The 20628-nt window shown below is 33.2% G+C and overlaps 1 protein-coding gene across 2 annotated transcripts in view; it reads right to left on the minus strand.

The window, feature by feature from the left end:
- Positions 1-2858: 2858 nt before the first annotated feature.
- LOC146996759 (UDP-glucose 4-epimerase-like) overlaps positions 2859-20628 on the minus strand; it is a 74947-nt gene continuing 57177 nt past the window's right edge. For both annotated transcript variants that reach the window (XM_085818366.1, XM_085818365.1), the window contains exons 7-10: positions 17095-17180; positions 6440-6517; positions 5652-5766; positions 2859-3091 (exon numbers count right to left, since the gene is read on the minus strand). In XM_085818366.1, the coding sequence (XP_085674492.1) occupies positions 3015-3091; positions 5652-5766; positions 6440-6517; positions 17095-17180 (356 nt within the window). In that variant the 3' untranslated portion in view covers positions 2859-3014. The remainder of the gene's footprint in view (positions 3092-5651; positions 5767-6439; positions 6518-17094; positions 17181-20628) is intronic.

The raw sequence follows: 20628 nt of genomic DNA on the forward strand, positions 1-20628 counted from the left end.
ATTTCATGATAAGTCCCATTGCAAAAATAAGTCCTAAAAATTTCTCTATTTCTACTACATCATTTGGTTTTCAATGATGTACACAACATTTTAATTTTCTGTTGATTCATGAATACATTACTCCGTGTACCTGTTGGTTTCTGATACAATCATTTGCATAATTATTGTAGTGACAAATAAAGAAAAAAATTCTATGTTATGAGAATGCTATGAGGTCTGCGCATTCTGAATGCATAATGCCAAAGCCACCCTGAGAAATAATATCATTAGCCTCTCCCTATTTATTAACTTTATGCCATTCATATGATATTGAAGCTATCTGGGAATCAACAGTTTCACTTTCACTACTTTCGGAAATACTTTAAACTCTTTCAGCATCAGTATTTAAGCCTTAGGCATACTGAACTGACTCCATATTTGTTTCATCTTCTTCTGCAACTTCTTGGATGTCATGAATTTCATTTTTGATGCTTGAATTGGAAACACAGTCAGTAAATTTGCAACTGCTTTCCCTGCCCGAGTTTGTGTTGTCAGTAAGCTCTTCATCAGATAAACTGAGGTATTTTATTATCTTTTCAATTGAAAAAAGCTTTCATTTAACCAGTTTTCTTTCCAAAAACATAAAAAGTATATGAAACATATGACAGACCTGACAAGTGGCATGGATATGAAAATTGCCTCAAAGTACTAGGAATTGTGCAATTAATCCCAATCATGTAAAAACATAATAATATAAAGTGGAATATGCTGGAAATGTAATAAGTCACTAGACATGCTACAACAATACAGAAAAGCATTTTATAGGAGACAAGTTATCTCGCCCTAGTGCACAGCGAATAATTTTGGGAGGCTGAGAATATTTCATCCATTGTGGCAAAAGTGTTAATAGGTATTGAGTTCACACATGAAATAAAAGTTATGTTTGTTGTGCCTTCTAAAGTGTGATATTTAAATTCTTGTTTTTAAATAAAAAGTAAATTTTAAATAACAGCTGTGTGATTTTCAGTACTAATTTAGACTTTCCTGTTAATAGATGCATTTGTTTACAGTCTACAGCAAAATGATGCCACTGATATGAATTTTTTTTTTTTTTTATATACTGAGTTTAAAGAACAACCTCATATACTTTTGTATTTTTAAAATGCCTAGCCTGCTGCCCAAGTTTGGTATTTTTTCGTATAACATAACAAAACCTGCCTATTTTAGATCTGCTAGTTAAAGCAACAAATTTAGTTTATAGGTTTGCATAAATGTCCATAAATCTAATTTACTTATTAATTTAGATTTCCATGCTTATGAGCATGTAGATTGGATTTGCAATAGCGGTATACAGAAATAGCTGATAATAGCAAAAATACTTTATACTGCATGATCTTCCATAAAAATAAGTTATCTTTTTATATTCTATAACGTAATTGATTCTTTATTTCATAAATAACATTTGTGTGAAAGTTTCAGTAAACTGAGGTAGGAGATTTTGTTATTGTAAACACATACATGTATAATAAGGATTTTTTCCCCCACAGTAATTTTTTTATTACCTCTATGAAATGCATATTCTTGATATGAAGTAATTATTAAATTCTTGACAATCTTCAATTTTTAAAATCTAATCTCATTTGGTAATTTTCATTTTATTATCCATTGTGCAGTTTTGTTCTCTAGTATACCATAACAATATTTTTTGTAATTAAGATGCTTTTTGAATTTATGATTTAATTTTGAATATTTTACAATCGTTGTTAAAACTAGTTTTTTAAAAAGCAAAAATTACAGTATATCTTCTTTCTCAAATTTTTAGATATGGGGCATATCTAGGAAGTAAATAAGAAATGGGAGCAACTAGTTGAACAAAATTTATTTTGAAAGAGTAAAACTTAAAATGGGCTATTATTCACATAGGCATCTATGGCACTGACATACTTATCATACTTAAGGACAATTTTTTTTATACTTTTATCATGCACAGATGATGCTAACCTGCGAGTGGAAAATTTAGCAAGCAATAAAGATGCTCAATATGAGATAAGTTAGTTACGTGTAAGCTTTGTATATATTGCATCACAACAGAAGTTATGCTTGCGGTTGTGAAAAAATTAGAATCCTTATTTATTTTATACATACTAGAAATACATACTTAGCTATGTGAAATTTACCATTAAATAATCGAATTTTATGCTGCTGATGTGATGCATAGATCAGCAGTAAAATAATGATGTCAGAAACTAAAGGATTGAAAAACACCCATTCATCAGTATCAATGAAATGCTGTGTGGCATTGATAAGAAAATGCAATACAATCGACTTATGATCACTGATGAATTCTCTGCAGTTTCTGTTATGTGTCAGTTCATCATGTAGACAGAAGCAGACATGCACAGTGTGACAATGAATTTTTTGCTACAGAACATAACTTTGGTCATTTGACAACTTCTGATCTTCATTTGTAGTAGACAAAAATTGCTAAATGAAAATCGTAATATCCATCTGAGAAATTAATATTTATTGAAATGAAGTTTACTGAAGTACCCACGACATTCAATATTTATGCTTAAAATATATGATTATATAAAAACAAATTTGTATGTTAGATGTGGTTTAAAGAATTTGTAATTCTGTAGTTAAAAACATTAAAATCAAAATTATATTTATTTGAAAATATATGTGACTAAGTGTAGATAATGGATAACTTATATCCATGCACAAAACCTAATTTTTTTAAGAGTGATAACTTTCTTCATAAAAAGTTAATGCTTGTTTCTCTTAATGTTGTTAAGGATTCTTTCAAAAGATTTCCAGGTAATAACTCCTATTTTTCAAAACAATTTTCGAAAAATTTAATTAATATGAAGATTTGATATAGGAAAATGAAAAACATACATTTAATGAAAATATGTACATATATGGAAGTTTTTTTTCAGTAAAAATATTTTCATAGTATTAAATTTTTCTTTTTATAGCTTAAAAAAAGTGCTGGAAATGTTTTTTTGGATACTTTATTACAGTTAAGTTATTCATTCAGTTGTTCCATTTTGCGCATTTGTTCTGTAACCTTCTGGATTTAATGTCTGCCATCTCCAATAGTCTTCACCTGTTCAAAAGAAGGAAAAAATCTAAATTAGAAATTTCATAATAGTTAGTGTGATTTTTAGAAATCTGTACAATATATATCTGAAAAGAAAGTTATTAAATAGCAAGCCTGATTATAATTTAAAGAAAAATTATACATAATAAACAACGTAAATTTCTTTCTAATTATATGTAATGATAATGCATTTTGATACCATATTTCCTTCCAAAAAAGCAGTTGAAGCACCAAACTGTAAATACCTTTGGAAGTTATTAATGCTTCCGTGTAATATTTACCACCTTATTAAAGATTTTCTGCATGACAGATCTGCATTGCTCTCCCTTGGCCACGTTTCTTCCTCCCGCATTTTGGAAAGAGGTTGCCAGACCTTGGGCCAAGGCTCGGTTTCCGGACCTTTTTTGTGGAATTTAATTATGAATGATCTACTCAATAGACTCTCACATTGTCCGAGTTGTAAAACAATTGCTTTTGCTGATGATCTACTAATTTGCTTTCAAGAGAAGTGTCCCATTACTCTCTTTAATACGGCTCAAAACACCCTTAATATTATTTCCAATTGGTCCAGAGAACAGAAATTGGAATTCAATCCTAATAAATCTAAAATTATGATAATTAAAAGAAAGCATGTCAGCTGTACAAACCAACAACTGTACTTGGATAATACCTTACCCAAAACGGTGAATGAAATTAAATATTTAGGCGTTATTCTTGGTCATAAGTTTTGTTGGAAAAATCATATTATGTATTTATCCAATAAGTGTGAAAATAGACTTAGAGGACTTAATCTTGTCTTTTGCAATACTTTTGGTTTAAAATTTAATGTTATTGATATGATTTATAAGCAGGGTATTGTCCCCTTTATTTGCTATGCTTCTAGAGTGTGGGGAACAGCTTTAGAAAAGAAGATTAATTTCCGTATACTTCGCAGAATTCAAAGAATTTTACTAAGAGTTGTGCATGGCTACAGAACAATTAGCTATGAAGCCTGTTTTGCAATTTCAGGATTTCCTCCGATTGACCTTCATGTTTTGAATGACAAAAAGTTTAAAGATACCATCAGCAAATTTATGTTCGATGCCAAGGTGTTGTTTGAAGATCTTCCTCATCCTGCCAATCGTTTGCCAATTCAAACTATCATTTATGACAATTCTGTTGATGATAATTTCCCTGTTGTGTGTTATACAGATGGCAGTAAAATTAATAATCGAGTTGGATTAGCTTATGTCGTTTTCCATAATGGTTCTGAACTGGAATACAAATTCTTTAGAATTCCCAATGAATGCAGTGTTTTCCAAGCCGAATTACTGTGCATTAGTGAGTTAATTAAGTGGATATCTAACAACTGTTCGCTAAATTTCTTATTCGCACTGATTCTCTTTCATCCTTATTTTCTCTTAGGAATATCTTCTCATATAATAAATTAATTGTGACTTCCCATGCTCTTCTTAAAGACCTTAATAATAAAAGTGTTGATGTTATCTTTTTCCATGTACGTGGCCACACTGGCAATCTAGGAAATGAACGGGCTGATTCGTTGGCAAAACAAGCTACACATCTTCAAGTAATTACTCCAATGATACTTCCTAAGTAATTTTACAAGACCAAAAGTAGGGATGATACAATACTCGAGTGGAATGAACTATACAGGAATTCTACTACTGCCTCTTTGACTAAACTATATTTTCCTTCCATTCCTCACAGACTGAATAATAAACACTTTTTCTGCAATTTTGAAGTTACTCAATTTCTAACTGGACATGGTAAATTCAATTCATATCTGAAGAGATTTAGATTATCTAGTACAGACTTGTGTTCATGCAGTTTCGGGGGAGTGCAAAATGTCGAACATTTGTTGTTCTATTGTTCAAAGCTCAAGGAAGGACGAAAGGAACTCATTTCTAAGTTAAACTCTGGGAATATTACATTTCCTCCCCCTCTTCATATTTTTGTCCAACATAAAATGGCTTTCTCTTTTTTCTGTAAATTTATCTCTTACGTATCATCTGTGAATTTGTAAGTTTATTTTATTTTGTGTTGTGGTGTTGTATTTTTTTTTTTTTTTACTTACTCTGTAAGCCTTGTGTAATACTATGTGGTGCACAAGGATTTAAAATTTTCAATAAAAAAAATATATATATATATTAATGCCTTTAAAAGTGTGCAGATTCCAGTATATGGTAAAGAAGTTGTGTTTAAGAACCATTTCATCAACGTGAGAACTTTCAGTATTAATGATTTTTGATTAAAGAATTTAGTTTTATCATTGAGCTATTGAAGAATTTAAAATATTTTATGATCCCCCCAATTTTAAAAAAAATTAAATGTTAAGAAGTAGCTTCTCATAGGGGATTGGGAGGAAATAAATTATCCATAGCTAGTCCAAGTTCATATTATTTCTCATAAGGTTTCTCAAACCAAACATAATTCAGCAATGCATTAGTGTAAATTTAGTAAACAAATATGAATTTTTAACATTATGAAATTATGCTAACTTAAAATGATTGAACTTTTGACCATCTATTTTTTATATTCAATGGCAACTTGTCACTGAGCAACTTACACATTTCTTTTAATCCATATTCTGCTTTCCATCCTAATTCTTTCTCAGCCAAACTGCAGTCACCCCAAATAGCTGGTATATCTCCACGTCTTCTATCTGTTATTCGGTAAGGTACCTAAAAAATCAAAAAGAGTCGAAATGAAATACTTTATTAAAATTTAAAATCATTACACTGCTAAGGAGTCATGAAATTCAACTCATTTTTATTTATCAAAATTTAAAATTGTAATTAATTCCTTTGCCTTATGTCTGACTATTAAATTTATATGAAAATACAAATTTTGCTTAGCCATTCTTTAAAAGCTGCTGAGAGATTGGAGAGGAGATTTTAGCTTAAAAAAGAATTTAGATGTACTGACATAGTTTAATACTAATGTTTATTTATGTTCTTAGATATATTTTTAAGTTTCAGAAGCGGCATGAAGTTTCAGCATGATGCGGATACCTTGAAAAGTTCACTGTAACTACACTATTGATAGTCATATAAAATATCTTCCCAACGAGATGCATTAAAAACATACTTGTCACTCTGCAAAATATGATATTACTTATTACTGCATGATGAAAAAAAAAAAAGCACCTTTTCAAATTAGAACTATGTTAAAATGCTGAATTGCTGACTAATTTAACAATTTCTTTTGCTAGGAATTTTTTTCTTTTACTTACATGATGAAAATTTCTGTTATGATAGTTTTTAGTTAAAAGTCCACCATTTGTAGTTTTTTTTAATTTTTGTATAAAATTGTAGATTTTCAATGTAAAATGTACAAAATTTGTAATTCACTTACCTTTTTTCCACTCACTTTTTCAAAACATTCAACAAGCTGAGCAACTGTAACTCCCTGACCAGTTCCTAAATTATACACCTGTAAAATAACAATGAATTATTTTGCTGTTTTTATGTACATAATTTGCACACAACACAACTTTGATTAATGTACGAGTTAAGGGGAGGGGGCGGAATTAAGAAATACTGTTAGGTAAATTATTTTGTATTGCTTTTTGCATTATTTTTTTGTAAATCTTTCTTTAAAGGTAAAGTTAATTGCCTCTCGCCATATAACTACTAATGATAAATTAGAATTCCTGAAAATACATGTATGGAGACAAGAGACCCTACATAAGATATTCTTCTTGTACAATCCTATCAAATAATAAACCCAATTTTGAAAGAATAATACTCAATTGGGATAGAAATTCACTTATACTTGGAGACTTCAACGCCCCCTCAGCTCACTGGAGTTATTCGACATCAAATAGTATTGGTTGTATGGTCGAAAATCTTATTGATTCTAACCCTATTGATTTCATTGAGAATGAAGGAAATTCTCCAACTTTCCTTTCTTAAATGGAAGTGAAAGTGTCTCTCATCCTGATTTACACCTAGCCCACCCAGCTCTGTCATGCAAAAAACAGCTTGAGTTAATGGATAGTCTCGGTGGTGCTGGACATAAAATATTACTATCCAGTATTGTAAGATATTTACAGGGAGCCTAGTCAGGTTAAAAAATAGATAAATCCCTTTACATGGAGCCTAGTCAGGTTTTCTTGTGGTTCAACTATAAAGGCCTCACTGATACATTTATAAACAACTGCTTAGTTTTCCCAAATCTCGAACATTCTTCAAAACTCTTTACCCGTGCTATACTAAAGTGTGCTTCACTATGTGTCCCAAGAGGACAACAAAAGAAATATACCCCTTTTTGGAATAACAAATTGCAGAAGCTTTGTGAGGACAAATGTAAGGCTCGAAATACCGACTTTAGTGAGGATTGTATAGCTTTGAGACACAGGCTATATTAATACTTTGATAGCATTTGATGCCATCCTAATACTATATTTTGATCAATGTTTGAAGCAAAGCGTGCCTCGTAATAAAAACTTTCTAGAAAATCTGGGCTTTAGGAGGGATGCCACAAAGGCTCATAATTTTTGCCCTAGATAAACAATCAAAACATCATAAGAAATGAACGTATTAAAAAAGGTTTTAAAGAGCTTACTACTGATAAAGATATTTCAAACGCTTTTTGTGGGCATTATTAGCAGAGCGTCCTACAGCAGGCTTTAAATATTCTTAACACCTGGAGATGGTCGTAAATACTGATAAAAACCACCTTTCAACTGTTTTCGCTCAGTACAAAGCATCACGACATCCAACTTCAGTTTAATGACAAAGACCTGAATAGAACTTTTGATATTGTCTACTTGGGTATTCATTTAGACCCAAAATTAACTTGGAGGAAACATATTGATTGAAGCTTGATAAAGGATATGCCAGATCAAGACTATTGAAATATTTCGCTGGTGTCACTTGGGGCTCAACCCAAGATATCTTGTGTGCAGCCTATAAAAGTTATGTTCATCCTGTTGTTGAATATGGAAACGAGGCTTTGATAACCGCCTTAGATGCTGTTAAAAACAAGCTTGACCTATTCCAAAGCAACATGCTGCTATTAATCACTGGTGGCGCTAAATCAACCGCTAAAATAGTTGATATGGAACTTCAGATTGAACTAGAACCGTTAAATGAAAGGTACCAAAAGGGGGCCATAAACCTCGTTGAAAAAATCTTACGAAGAAAAAATAACTTTCTAAATTATTACAGACCAGCAAACGAAAGATTAAAAATCCACATTTCCTTCCTTTCTACTGTTCACGATCTTTATGATACCTATGATATTCCTACACACAATCAAAGCTGCTGTCGAGGAATCTAGTAATCTTATTCTTCTCCGAGGTATCAGCCAAACCATCAAGCAGAAAATTTTAGATAAATGGCAAGAAATCTGGGATGCACAATTAAATAATAAGCTAAGAAGTGTGAAGCCTAGAGTGCAATTTTGGGAAAGTACTCGAAACCGAAGGGAAGAAGTACTCTTGACTCGTATTCGAGTCGGCCACTCCAGAATCACGCACAATTATCTTCTCAAAGCAAGCAGAGAGTGAGCCAATTTGTCCCTACTGTGATAGCATTTTATCTGTTCGTCATTTTTTAGTGTCCGAATTTTAATAGACTAAGACTATAGCATTTTAACGAGTGTGACTTGCCTCTTGACTGTTTAATCGGGAAAGAGGCCAATAATAATTTATTACTATACCTGAAAGAAACAGGTTTCTATTATTTAATTTAATTTAGCTTTTATTATAGTGTAATTTTAATGTGTTTCTTCGCTTGTTACATATCATTTACTGAGTTTTAATACCTACTCCTTTTAATATTCACCATTTTATTAGTTCATGTAGATTTTATGACTTAGCTAATTGTTGTTATATAAAGTTTATCCATCTTTTTATAAACTAACATGTGTTTGCCGTATGTAACCTTTCTGGTTATGCGCCATTAACTCAACTACCACCACCTACACACAATCACCAGATTTTTCCTCGGGAATTATATCCTGTTCTAGGTTTGTTTTTGGTTTGATTTAATATGATTTAAAATTTTGCAAAAAGCCAATAAATAAAGAAAATAAATTTGTAAAAAGACATTAATTTAAGAATTTACTATGCCTTCATGGTTCAACATCCTGATTCGCCGGTTCGTATCACGTGACCCGAAATGATCTGATCTCACGTAAACTACGCTACAAAAATTTAATTCTCTCAGTAATTATCTACATTAATTTCAAGTTAAATCTTAATTTGGAATACAAGTTTAAATGCAAGAATTATTTCAATTCGTACGAATAGCTTACTCAGAAATTATGTAAAACCGCAGTGCTTTACTTCGCTAGTGCATTCTCAGTAGAATTGATGAATTTAACCCTTAATTTTGCTTTTCCTTTATTTTCACCTTCGGGTGAGCGGTGCGATTGCATCCTAATTGACTTAATTACCGCAAATGGTCTTGAGGTATAAAATTTATCTTTTGTAAAAATTCTATGTAATTGTATGCCAGTATTGAAAGAAACAATCTGATAAGAAATGGCTGCGACTTGTTGTGAAAATGAAGCGTAAAAGGTTACCAGCGAAGATATTCCGTCTGGCATCAGTTGTACCATTATTGCCGACTTTATCGTTTGCACCGGCAAAACGGAAAAGTACCGAAAGGAACTTGCTTTAGAACACTGTGTTGTGAAATTTGTAAAAGAATATCGTTATAGTACAAGGTGTCTGAAATGGAACTATCACGCTACCAGATTAGAACCATCATTTACTTCCAGATCTGTTGCAAAAGGTCAGCTATAGAATGTCACCACATCATGTGTACAGCTTAAGGTACTAATGTTGTATCATATGACACTGTGAAGATTTGCTCCTGAAAGTTAAAAAACAAGGACCACAGGACATTGAAGAAGCAGAGCGCTCTGGCCGGCCTACTGATGTTAATGACGTTCGCCTGCGAGCCTAAAGGTCCTGCTTTCATTTTTTCCCCTAACTTTATTAAAAACATATTTTGGCGGAAAACTTTCGTTACAACCAGATGTTTAAATGCACAATATATTACGAGTTCTTCAACAAAATTACGATATTCTCAAATCGTATAGAAAAGTAAGGAATACAAAGCAGCAAGAAGACAAAATACCCGCTGTTAGAGACAGCAAATCGACGTAAAAAAAATATTTCGGTACTATTCCGTTTTGAGGACCGTAAAAAATCGCCAAACTATTGTTGATGCCAGTGATGCCAAGAAGAATTGCGGCAACCCTAACGCAAGAAAGGAAGTATAATCTTATATATATGCGGCTTAAGTGTTTGTCGCCGATAGCTTATTGGTTGCTTGCGTAACTGCAAATTGTTTTATTCCCCGTGCAGTGCAGCACGTGACGAATATTATGAGAAAGCTAAGCCGGAAAAAATAAAAATACAAGAGCACGTGCATTTAACATTAAATAAATAAATTTAACACCTATATATAATAGAATTTGGAAATATCCAACCGGCAACGATGAAAAAACAAATAAAATGAAATAAATAAATATCTTTATTATATGCTGCTTAAGTGTCTGTTTGTCGCCGATAGTTTATTGGTTGCTTGCCTAACTGTACTAGCCAACGGGGTGAAGTTGTCACGGCACAGGGTTGCCGTTTCAATTGAGACGTAGACAATTGCCTGTAAAAGTTGCCTTTGCTATGACCGTCAATAAGTCTCTGGGCCAAACACTTAAGCATGTTGGCATTTTTTTACCTGAGCCTTCATTTGGACACGGTCAACTGTATGTTGCCTGTTCAAGAGTTCGTGAAAGAATTGACGTAAAATTAAAAATAATGGATGGTCCTCTGCAAGGCGAGCTTAAAAATGATGGAAAGATCTACACAAGAAATGTTGTGTACAAAGAGATCTTTGACATATGAATTAACATTTTATTATTTAAATCATCTTTATTTAATGAGCTAATGGTGGCTCTTAAGAAATGTACCGCCAGTGGTTTCCTTCATTGCACTCTACTTTAAGCAATTAAGCAAGTAGAAAGGGGAACCCCGTGGGGCAATAAGCAAAAGGGCGTTCTCGCCGCCTGCCGTGGGTAATTCAGTTTGAATTAGAAGTTACCTTTGCACGAATTATTTTAATTACAATTTATAATATCTAGAACAGCGGTCATTTCATATGACCGCCAGGCTTTCTAGTAGTAAATAGTTATCTAAGATTATTGTTTTAATTTAGATAAAAGGTTAATTTCATATAATACTTTTTTATTATTATAATTTATATAAAAAAGGATAAACATAACTGAATGGAAGCATAAGAGCAAATAGCTATTTCAGATCATTATTATAATTTATATAAAAAATATGATGTGTACACCACATGACTTCATTGTACGGAATATTAAATTATACGCATTTTTTTTTGCATTTCATTTAAACTTATTGGATTGAATTAAATCTACTTCGCCGACAACGCATAAACCACAATAGAATAAATGCATTCTTTAAAATTCACTCTATTTGTTTACCATAGCGACACTCTGGCGCTAGGTTCACTTAACAGTATTATATTTCGTTCATATTATAACTCAGAATGCACAAAATTTATATCATTTAAAGAATTATCTAATCGTTGCCATATGTTCTATTCATATACTATGATAAATCTAGAACGATGTATAAAATAAATTAATCAAACAAAACAAAAAAGAAACAGTTTTTAACAGACGATTGAGTATTTCTAATTCAATTAATTCAGTTCTCACTTCGCGACAAGGCAAAAATACATAAAAACTCAAAATATCTGTATTAAAAATTACAAAGTAAATCTTAAACACTTATTTCCTCGAAAAAATTCCAGAAAGGATTAAGCATGATTTAATTCCAATAATAAATGAATGCGTTATCTTTGTTGTTGCGAAGCTAAGTTTCTCTAGATTGGCAACAAATCCACTATCCTGCTGTTTCAAATGTAAACAAGCAATGGCTGCCATCAAAAAAAAATATTAAGCTTAGCGGCACTTAAACAACTTTAAAATTGTTACTAATTCTAAAATTATTGCATACAGATTTACTAAAGGCATAAAAATCTTAACCGGATGATAAGAACAACATAATTCAATCATTTTTAAAGCAAAAAATGTACAATTTACAAACATATAAGAGTAAAGAAACAGATTACTGAGCAGGGTAACAGAGTGGATATATATATAAATATATTTATATGTGTTTATTGCGGCCGATTGCAACCAAAATACGAGGTGCACATCTACATATTATAGCAGTCTTATATACAAAATTTCAACGTTCTGAGGCTACTCGTTTTTAAGTTATGCGAGATATATACGTTCGTACAGACGCCACGAAAAATTCTCTTCAGAATTCATTTTAAAGCAGTTTTGTAATTTTTTTGGAGGAAAAGAGTATTTTATTCTGTCCTTATATGTACAGATATCATGCAGAAACATCGTTAAATTGCATTCGATAGCGGTCAAAATGGATATTTTCGTTGAAATATGCTGCCTGAAACTTTTCGCGATTACAATACTTCCTTTTTGCTTCGTACAAGGAGGTAAAAAGGCTAAACATAACTAGGTGGCTACCAAGTTATCGCTAAAGCATTATTTCATCTCGTTGGTTGTTCAAACATAATTTTCTATAATGAATGATGCCTTTTCTTTGAAAAAATTCTATTGCAGACTTTTCGTCACTGGGCAATTCCCACATAGTTAAATCCACAGCGTTTTCAAAAAAGGATTTTAAAATTAAACTAGTATTTCAATGGTGTCTTAAGAAATATAGAACTGTCTAAACTTACGCAATTTGAAATCAGCGTGTACGCTATATTTGGCGCTTTTGCGCATACACTTTCGCTGCAATTTTTTTTACGGTCCTCAAACGGAATAATACCAATGATTCTACACTGGTTATCATAAATTAAGGAAAAATCACAAAAATAGCGATAACTCCCTCAAAAATAAGCCAAACCGTGTAAAATTTGAATATGTTGCCAAGTAAGAGTAGCTGAGTAAAACTGCGATATGCAAATTAGTTGCGCTGCTTTCGGAATACGTCATCTGCGAGGAGCATAAAAGTCCATGTTTGAGAGCAAGCCCACATATTTCACTGTGACAGTGACATCAGAAATCTGAGATAGCCAATTCGTAACAATGACCTCCAGGCATCATTTGTCTGCAGAACTGCGATGGAGAGCCATTGGGAGACTAGAGGCAGGATAAAGTCAAACAGAAGTGGCCAGATGGCTAAATGTGAGTCCTTCTGTGGTTCATAGACTTTGGAGGCAATTTCAAACCACATATTCGGCATCTAAGGAGGTTCAGCCAAAGACGGCCAACTGCTACGACGAGCGCCGATGATCGATATTTGACGTTATGTGCACGCAGGAATAGAACCGCTACTCCGACTCTTCTTAGATCCTCTCTTGCTGCAGCCACTCGATGGTTCGTGTCAACGTCAAGGCTTCACGAAGGTGATCTGTATGCGAGGCGAACAACCATTTGCGTGCTACTCAAGTTACGCCATAGGAGGGACTGTTTGCAGTGGGCGCGACAACATGTCCACTGGATGCCTGAGCAATGGAGGGCTATTCTCTTTACGGATGAGTCCAGGTTTAATCTAGAAAGTAGGCGATATTTGATATGGAGAGAACTTAGAAACCGTTATCATCCGTCAAACATCCGTGAAGGAGGTGCATACGGAAGAGGCAGTGTCTGTGTTTGGGGTGGCATATCTTTGGGTGGATGCACAGACCTACATGTTTTTCCAAGGGGAACCGTGAATGCTCATGTTTATAGAGATGACATCCTTGATGCTTATGTGCGCCCATATGCCGGGCAATAAGTGATGCTTTCCTGTTACAGGACGACAATGCAAGACCACACAGGGCTCGCATCGTATATGATTATCTTCAACAGGAAACAATTATGCGCATGGAGTGGCCAGCTCGATCCCCGGTCTTGAATCCTATCGAGCACGTTTTGGATGCTTTAGGGAGACGTCTAGCTGCTCTCAATCCGTCCCCTCAAACCCTTGTCGCGCTTGCAACTGCTTTGCAAGAGCAACGGCTCTCGCTTCCTATGAAACTGATAGATCGCATAATTGAAAGCATCACACATCGCTGTATATGCTGTATTGCTTCTAGAGGCGATCATATTCCATATTGAAGATACTTTTCCTATAGCAAACTGACACCTTCGATTTGTTCATTTTATACATGTGCTAATTTCTGTACTAACATATAACATATAACATATAACATATATTTGTACTAACATGTCTGGTAATTTCTTTTTATGTTATTTGATACTTTACTATGTGTTGTATATTGTGGGTAAGTTTCATTAAATTCTACATGTAACTTTTCAGTAATCATGATTTTTGTGATTTTTCCTTAATTTATGATAACCAGTGTAATTGAAAATAAAGCAATATGAGACCGGAAATGGTGGCGGCATATAGTGTAGCTATGCTAATAAATCGATGCATAGAATTAAGGAAATACTATTACCTTTTTATAGGAATTTATTATTACTTCTTATTAAATACAACATCCATTTCTATAACTCCTTTTATAAACATCATTTGTGACAAAATTTGTTATGTCTATGGCTCAAAGAATATTTGTGAAAATAGAAACGGAAAGTCTATGAGCGGCTATTGACCTTCAACAAAGCTCAGACCGCATAAATTTACGAGTGTTAGAGAAAAAGTTGAAACAGGATGTTGGGGTATTTAATTTTTGAATTTAATAGATAAAAATACTTCGTTTGCGTAGTACCTATTTTTCTGTTACGTACCATTGGTTGAGAATCGCTGGACTGTACAATTAGACAATGAAGTACAAAATAATTTATAATTTAATTTGATATTTTTTACCAGTTTTGGGACAAATACGAGAGAAATTACCGATATAAATATTGTAAACATTGTTTTCTGATAACAATAAAATGTGATTAATACTAGGGGATATAAAGGATTATAAAGTACAATTTTTACTAAAAAAATTTATTTTGGGTTGCATCTTACGGTCTGAAAGTAACACAGTATGTAGAAAATAAAGATTCCCCCCCCCCAAAAAAAAATTATCTTGTAAGTTTGGAAAGCGTCTCATCGTCGAAAAAATACGGTAACTTAAGATAAAGTGATATTAGTGGAAGGTTCTGCGCCGAGATACTTAAAATCTGATCATTCTAGTAATTACAATAATGCTGAAAATTTGCACAAAAATTATTAATTGGATGTATTATAGAATAAATGTATTTCAAATTATATTATTTTGTGTTCTTAACTAAACTAGCCGCTTAAAGCGGTTATTGTGAAACGAGAAAACATATATAATGAGTTTAGTGTTATTTCACAGGTTCAGCTAGTAACTGATAATAACAGAGATTAGAAATTGCATTTACTGATTTTAAATTGCTTAGTTTGTCAATCAATAACAGATTAAATCGCTATATATTATTACTTCTTTACACACCTAACTACAAAAGATTCTGACATATAATGTATAGTCAATTATGTCAAAATAAAATTACCATTCTCATACTCTGAATATTTAATACTGTTGTGTTTACAGTACATTTACAAATTATGCACATCCACAATAACATAAAATCTCTACTGCATGCCGAGAATAAGGCTAGGGCGCTACTCTTAGGAAAAGCACGCCAGGCTTATTCCGAAGTTTACAGCAGCGGATTTCTTTTCGTATGTCACCCAACAAAAAACTACAACTCAGTTTTATAACCTCGTATTTAAAATTAACTTTAGAACGAGATGCTCTCAAACACATGAAAGATTTTTAATGCTAGCGCAAAATTCTGTTACCATGGTAAACCACTGCCGTTGTTTCCAGGCTGTCGCACATGTATGAGACACAACAACATGTCTGTTAAATTGCTCAGTTTTGTGATTAAATCTTTGCCGACTATAGTAACCCATTCTTTTAAATCGACGAGTTTTCTGATTAAATTTGAAAGAACTTACGCTCAGCAACACATCGCTTTTAAATCATTGAGTTTTTTAATCAAAATATATACGCACAAAACAGGAAATTTAAAAAAAAAAAAAAAAAAAAATCCTAAATTCGATTTTCGATGTGCGCATATTCGGATAGAGTATTATGTAGTACATAGAAAATCTGTTGGCTGTAGATGCCGCTATTTTTCCAAAGTACGAGTAACATACATTCGTACAGATTCTTCATTATTTAATAATAAGATTTGGAGGTTAAGTTGTATTTATGGCTTTTAAATCGCTCTGTTTATAAGAAATTACACATTGATTAAACTTAATATATAAAGCTCTTTTGCTTGCTTAAATGGCAACCCTCTGAAAACCAGGTATTTGTATAAGAGACTTTTCCTTAAGAAAAGACATTTTTCCCGCGTGAAGAATGATAAACATATGTAGTAAAATGCAACATTTTTTTTTTTTTTTTTTTAAATTTAGAAAGATGAAGCGCAATTAAAATGTCTTACAAATTGGACAGTATCATGATATGGACGACAGAAAAAAGAAAATTTCCTGAAACTTAAAAAAAAAAAAAAAAAAATACGTAATATAGTTTTTTATTGCACTCGACAACTTATGTCAAGTACATAAGTTGTCAAGCGCAATAAAAAAAACTAGATTATGTATCCCCCTTAATCTACTTACTTGTTTTCAATCAGATTAATGCTTTTTTAGGACCCAGAATTACTCTTTAGGTTCAGAGAGAAAATGGTAGTGTATTTAATTATGGCAAAGCACACTAGGGCTATCTGCCTAAGGGAAGGGATGCCTTCGTGGAGGACTTTCTAAGGGAAACTGGCTCGTGTACACGTTACACATGGGGAAAACCACGAAAACACCCATGCAGCCAGCCCGTTCGCGGGATTCGAACCTCGGACCGAACTACCAGTGTTCAGTGACTTTACCGCTCGGCCGCTGGAGGGCCCCAGAGAGAAAATGAACCCAATGATATTTTTTAAATGTTTAGAATTTTTCAATCAATGGTGAGATACATATTTCCCAATATTTATCACTTTTCATCTATCTACTTTATTGAACTCACCTTATAATGAGGGTTCTTGTCAAGCTTCTTTAGGGCAGCTACATGACCTGTCGCCAGATCCATTACATGGATAAAATCTCGTACACCTACGACGTAAAGAACATGTATTTATAAATAATTATACTACGTACTTTTAAACATCGTATCTAATTTATTTCATTTGAAATTGAACATAAGTTCATAAATCAAAGGAAATGTATTTTAACTCAAACAAAGGAAATGTACAAAGGAAATGTACAAACGAAGGAAATCAAAGGAAATGTACAAACGAAGTAAATTAAGATATGCCTGAATCATATCTGTTAATTTTACTTCAAATATTATCTGTACACAAATATATCATTTGAATAAAATTGCATTTTAAAATAGTGTTTCGTCGTTTTTATACTAAGGAGACCAAAATAAAAGATTTATTATAAAAACAAAATGCAAAATTTACCAGCTAATTAAAATTCAAAGCTGTTTTTTAAAACTCAATATTTTTTATTAATCTTTTTATCACATATATTTTTCAAATTTATTACTCAAGTTAAAATATCTGATGTGGACAGCACACGACTTGCTTGCACAGAATATTAAATTATACTATACTCATTTTTTGCTGCACTACAACTTAATTTTTTTGCTGCACTAAATTCGAATTCTCCTCGAATTTCATTACAGAGATATTTTTCATTCAATCATTCAGTTCACTTCGCGGCCAGGCAAAAATACATGAAATCTCAAAACAGCTTCATTAAAAATTGTAAGATACAAGAAAACCTAAAATATCAAATACAGTTAATTAAAAAAAATTAAAATCAAAATTTCTACACAAAAACAAGTAATTTGGCGAACGGGCACGAAGACCAAATTTTCGGTGCACAAAATTGAAAGTTAAATTTTGGTCCCACTGGGCAAGACACTAAATTTCAACATTATACGGCTACTCATTTTTAGTTATGCGAGATGCATACATACGTACAGATGTCACAAAAAAAAATCTCTTCTGAATCAATTTTAAATCCATTTTACAATCCATTTTTGAAAAAATTAATCTATTCTGTCTGTACATACAAATGGCATGCAAAAAACTATTAATATAGATTCGGGAGCGGTCAAAATGAATATTTTCATTGAACTAGGATACCTAAAGTTTTTCGTGATTACAATACTTCCTTTACTTCGTACAAGGAAGCGAAAAGAAGGAATAACATTTTAATAGTCAGTTCTGGCAGGATCATTAATTATATAATTCGGTGTTTGCTTTGCACATGCAAAATATTAATTTTTATTCCAAAGCTAATCGTTTCACCATCTAAGTTTTTGCTGTATCATTTGTAATTACTATGTACCATTTCATGGCTTGAAATGCTGTTGAAAGTTCTTCAGATATCTTCCCAGATGCTCATCAAAATCACATTTTGGTTACGTAGTAACACACAGGCACGAACCTTAAGAGGGCAGGGTAAATAGCAAATTTCCTTTTCAATCAATAACGGTCTTATACTCAATAAGGAAACTTTTCCGAGAAACACATGTGTTGTTGTTGTTGTGATTTATCCCACTCGTCTGACAATAACATCAGAGCAAGCCCACGAAGTTCATCGTGGCAAGGAGTGCAAGATTGCTACTGTCCCTGACAAGATCCTTAAGCATCATATAGATGACAGCACGACTTCGCTCAATTCCGCATCCAATTTTGATGGAGAGCACCCCGGGAAGGACGGGTCCGAGAGTCTTCCAGCCCTCTTTCCCTATCACCATCCTCTCGAGATTTTCGGCTAGCCGCATATTTAGAGTGCCCCCATGCCGAGCAGACATTATACATTTACAAACATACATGCTTTCTCCGGGATTCAAACCTGGGCCTTTCGGTACCACGGTAAGCTTCCCTAACCACTATATCGTCTGGGCGGCTCACGAGAAACACATTCCTTCCAGCAATACAAAGGACTAATTGATTCTACTGATTCCTTTTCTTTCTTTCCTACGTGAAACAACTTCTTCCTCCAGCGTTATTAAATATTGCGGAAGAAAGTCGATTCTTGGAAAACTTACTCCTCTCCTCGTCGCTGGATATGATAAAGCTATTATAGGATTTCGAGAACGGAACTCAAACATTTGGCGAATATAATCCTCCAAATCTCAAGCCAGCGTGTGCACTTTCGATTGGCTACACTAAATAATTTTGAAATTTATCAATAGTAGCAGAGTTATGTAATTTGAATTTTCAGACGTATTACAGCTACAGGTACTTGGAATTACAAGGAACTTTTCAAAGATATACTAGAGTTTAAAAGATGGCAAATTGTTAGTGTCGTATGGCTGATGCATCTGTTGGCAAAGATAGCACACATTTGTGATATATTGAAGGCCACACTATCCAAATCCGTATTTATTTATTTAGTAAAAACGCGAAGAATTTCGTCCATTCCGAATGCCAACTGCCAATGCAACATGAAGTTGTATGCAAAGCATTTTAAAGTGTTGAAGATATTTGTAACCAAAAAAGTAATTATTCAAATAACAGAACATTGCAGTGCGCCATGGAAGGAGGCTCAGACCAAGGCCATCTAGTAGTTTCTCTCCGGAAGCTTTCCAAAAGGGTCCGAAACCCCAGAGGAAGACTGTTGCAGAATCAAGCATCTGGCGATAACACAGTCGAAATTTATACTTGACAATATCGTTATAAGTCTCTGCCGCGCCTGAACGAACCACCCTATATACGATGGCTCTAAATCCTGTGAGGACAGCTAATCTTCCCCATGTCTGCTACTCCCAATGTATAGACGAAGCGAAAATTTAACATTCGTTTGATCAAACATAGTACTACAACAAATATATTCATCGTCAGGACAGCTATGGTTGAGCGACTGATAATCAGCGCTTACCTTAAATGCTGGTTTAGGACAGCCAGATTTGAATAGTTCACAATGCAAAATGTGTATTATCCAGTTTCAGCATCTTCCTCCAATTCAGGAACAGTGTGCAGATAGTTTGTGTGCGAAGAGAACTCATTCAGGGATAAATGTCCCACACCGTCCAGACCGAGAGGGAATTTCATAACTTCGGATGTGGGGATGGAATGCTATCACTTTCTGTTTAGCTCTAAGTGTTCAGTTTTAGTTTATGAAGATAAAAAACTTTTTATTCAAGTTTTAGTATTTAATAACATTTTCTACACTTTGTTTTTCAAATTTTTAAAACATGTTTAAAAAATCTCTAAGTCTGAATAAATGTATACATGTGTTTTTCGAATTGTAAGAAGGAGGGAAGAATGAACTTCAAGCAATGGTCAAAGAGGTGCGTAGAGCAAAACAAAATGAGAATCATTATTCTAGTCCCAAGAATGAAATATGGAAACAGTGGTGAATTTATGAATCAAGCGGATTTTATCTAAACATTTAAGGCCTTTCATTTTAAGACACACAACATGTTTAGTCCACGCGATTGCGACTTTATAACTCCACTTCTACTATATGGAGGTCACATGGTGACTGTTTGGGCTTCAGTATTTTGAAGGTCTTTGTAAATACTGATTGTTCTTGATGG

This window comes from Stegodyphus dumicola, chromosome 6, assembly GCF_044657685.1.
Source record: "Stegodyphus dumicola isolate Sdum_Otavi_A_Nest chromosome 6, ASM4465768v1".
In the NCBI taxonomy this organism is placed as follows: domain Eukaryota; kingdom Metazoa; phylum Arthropoda; class Arachnida; order Araneae; family Eresidae; genus Stegodyphus; species Stegodyphus dumicola.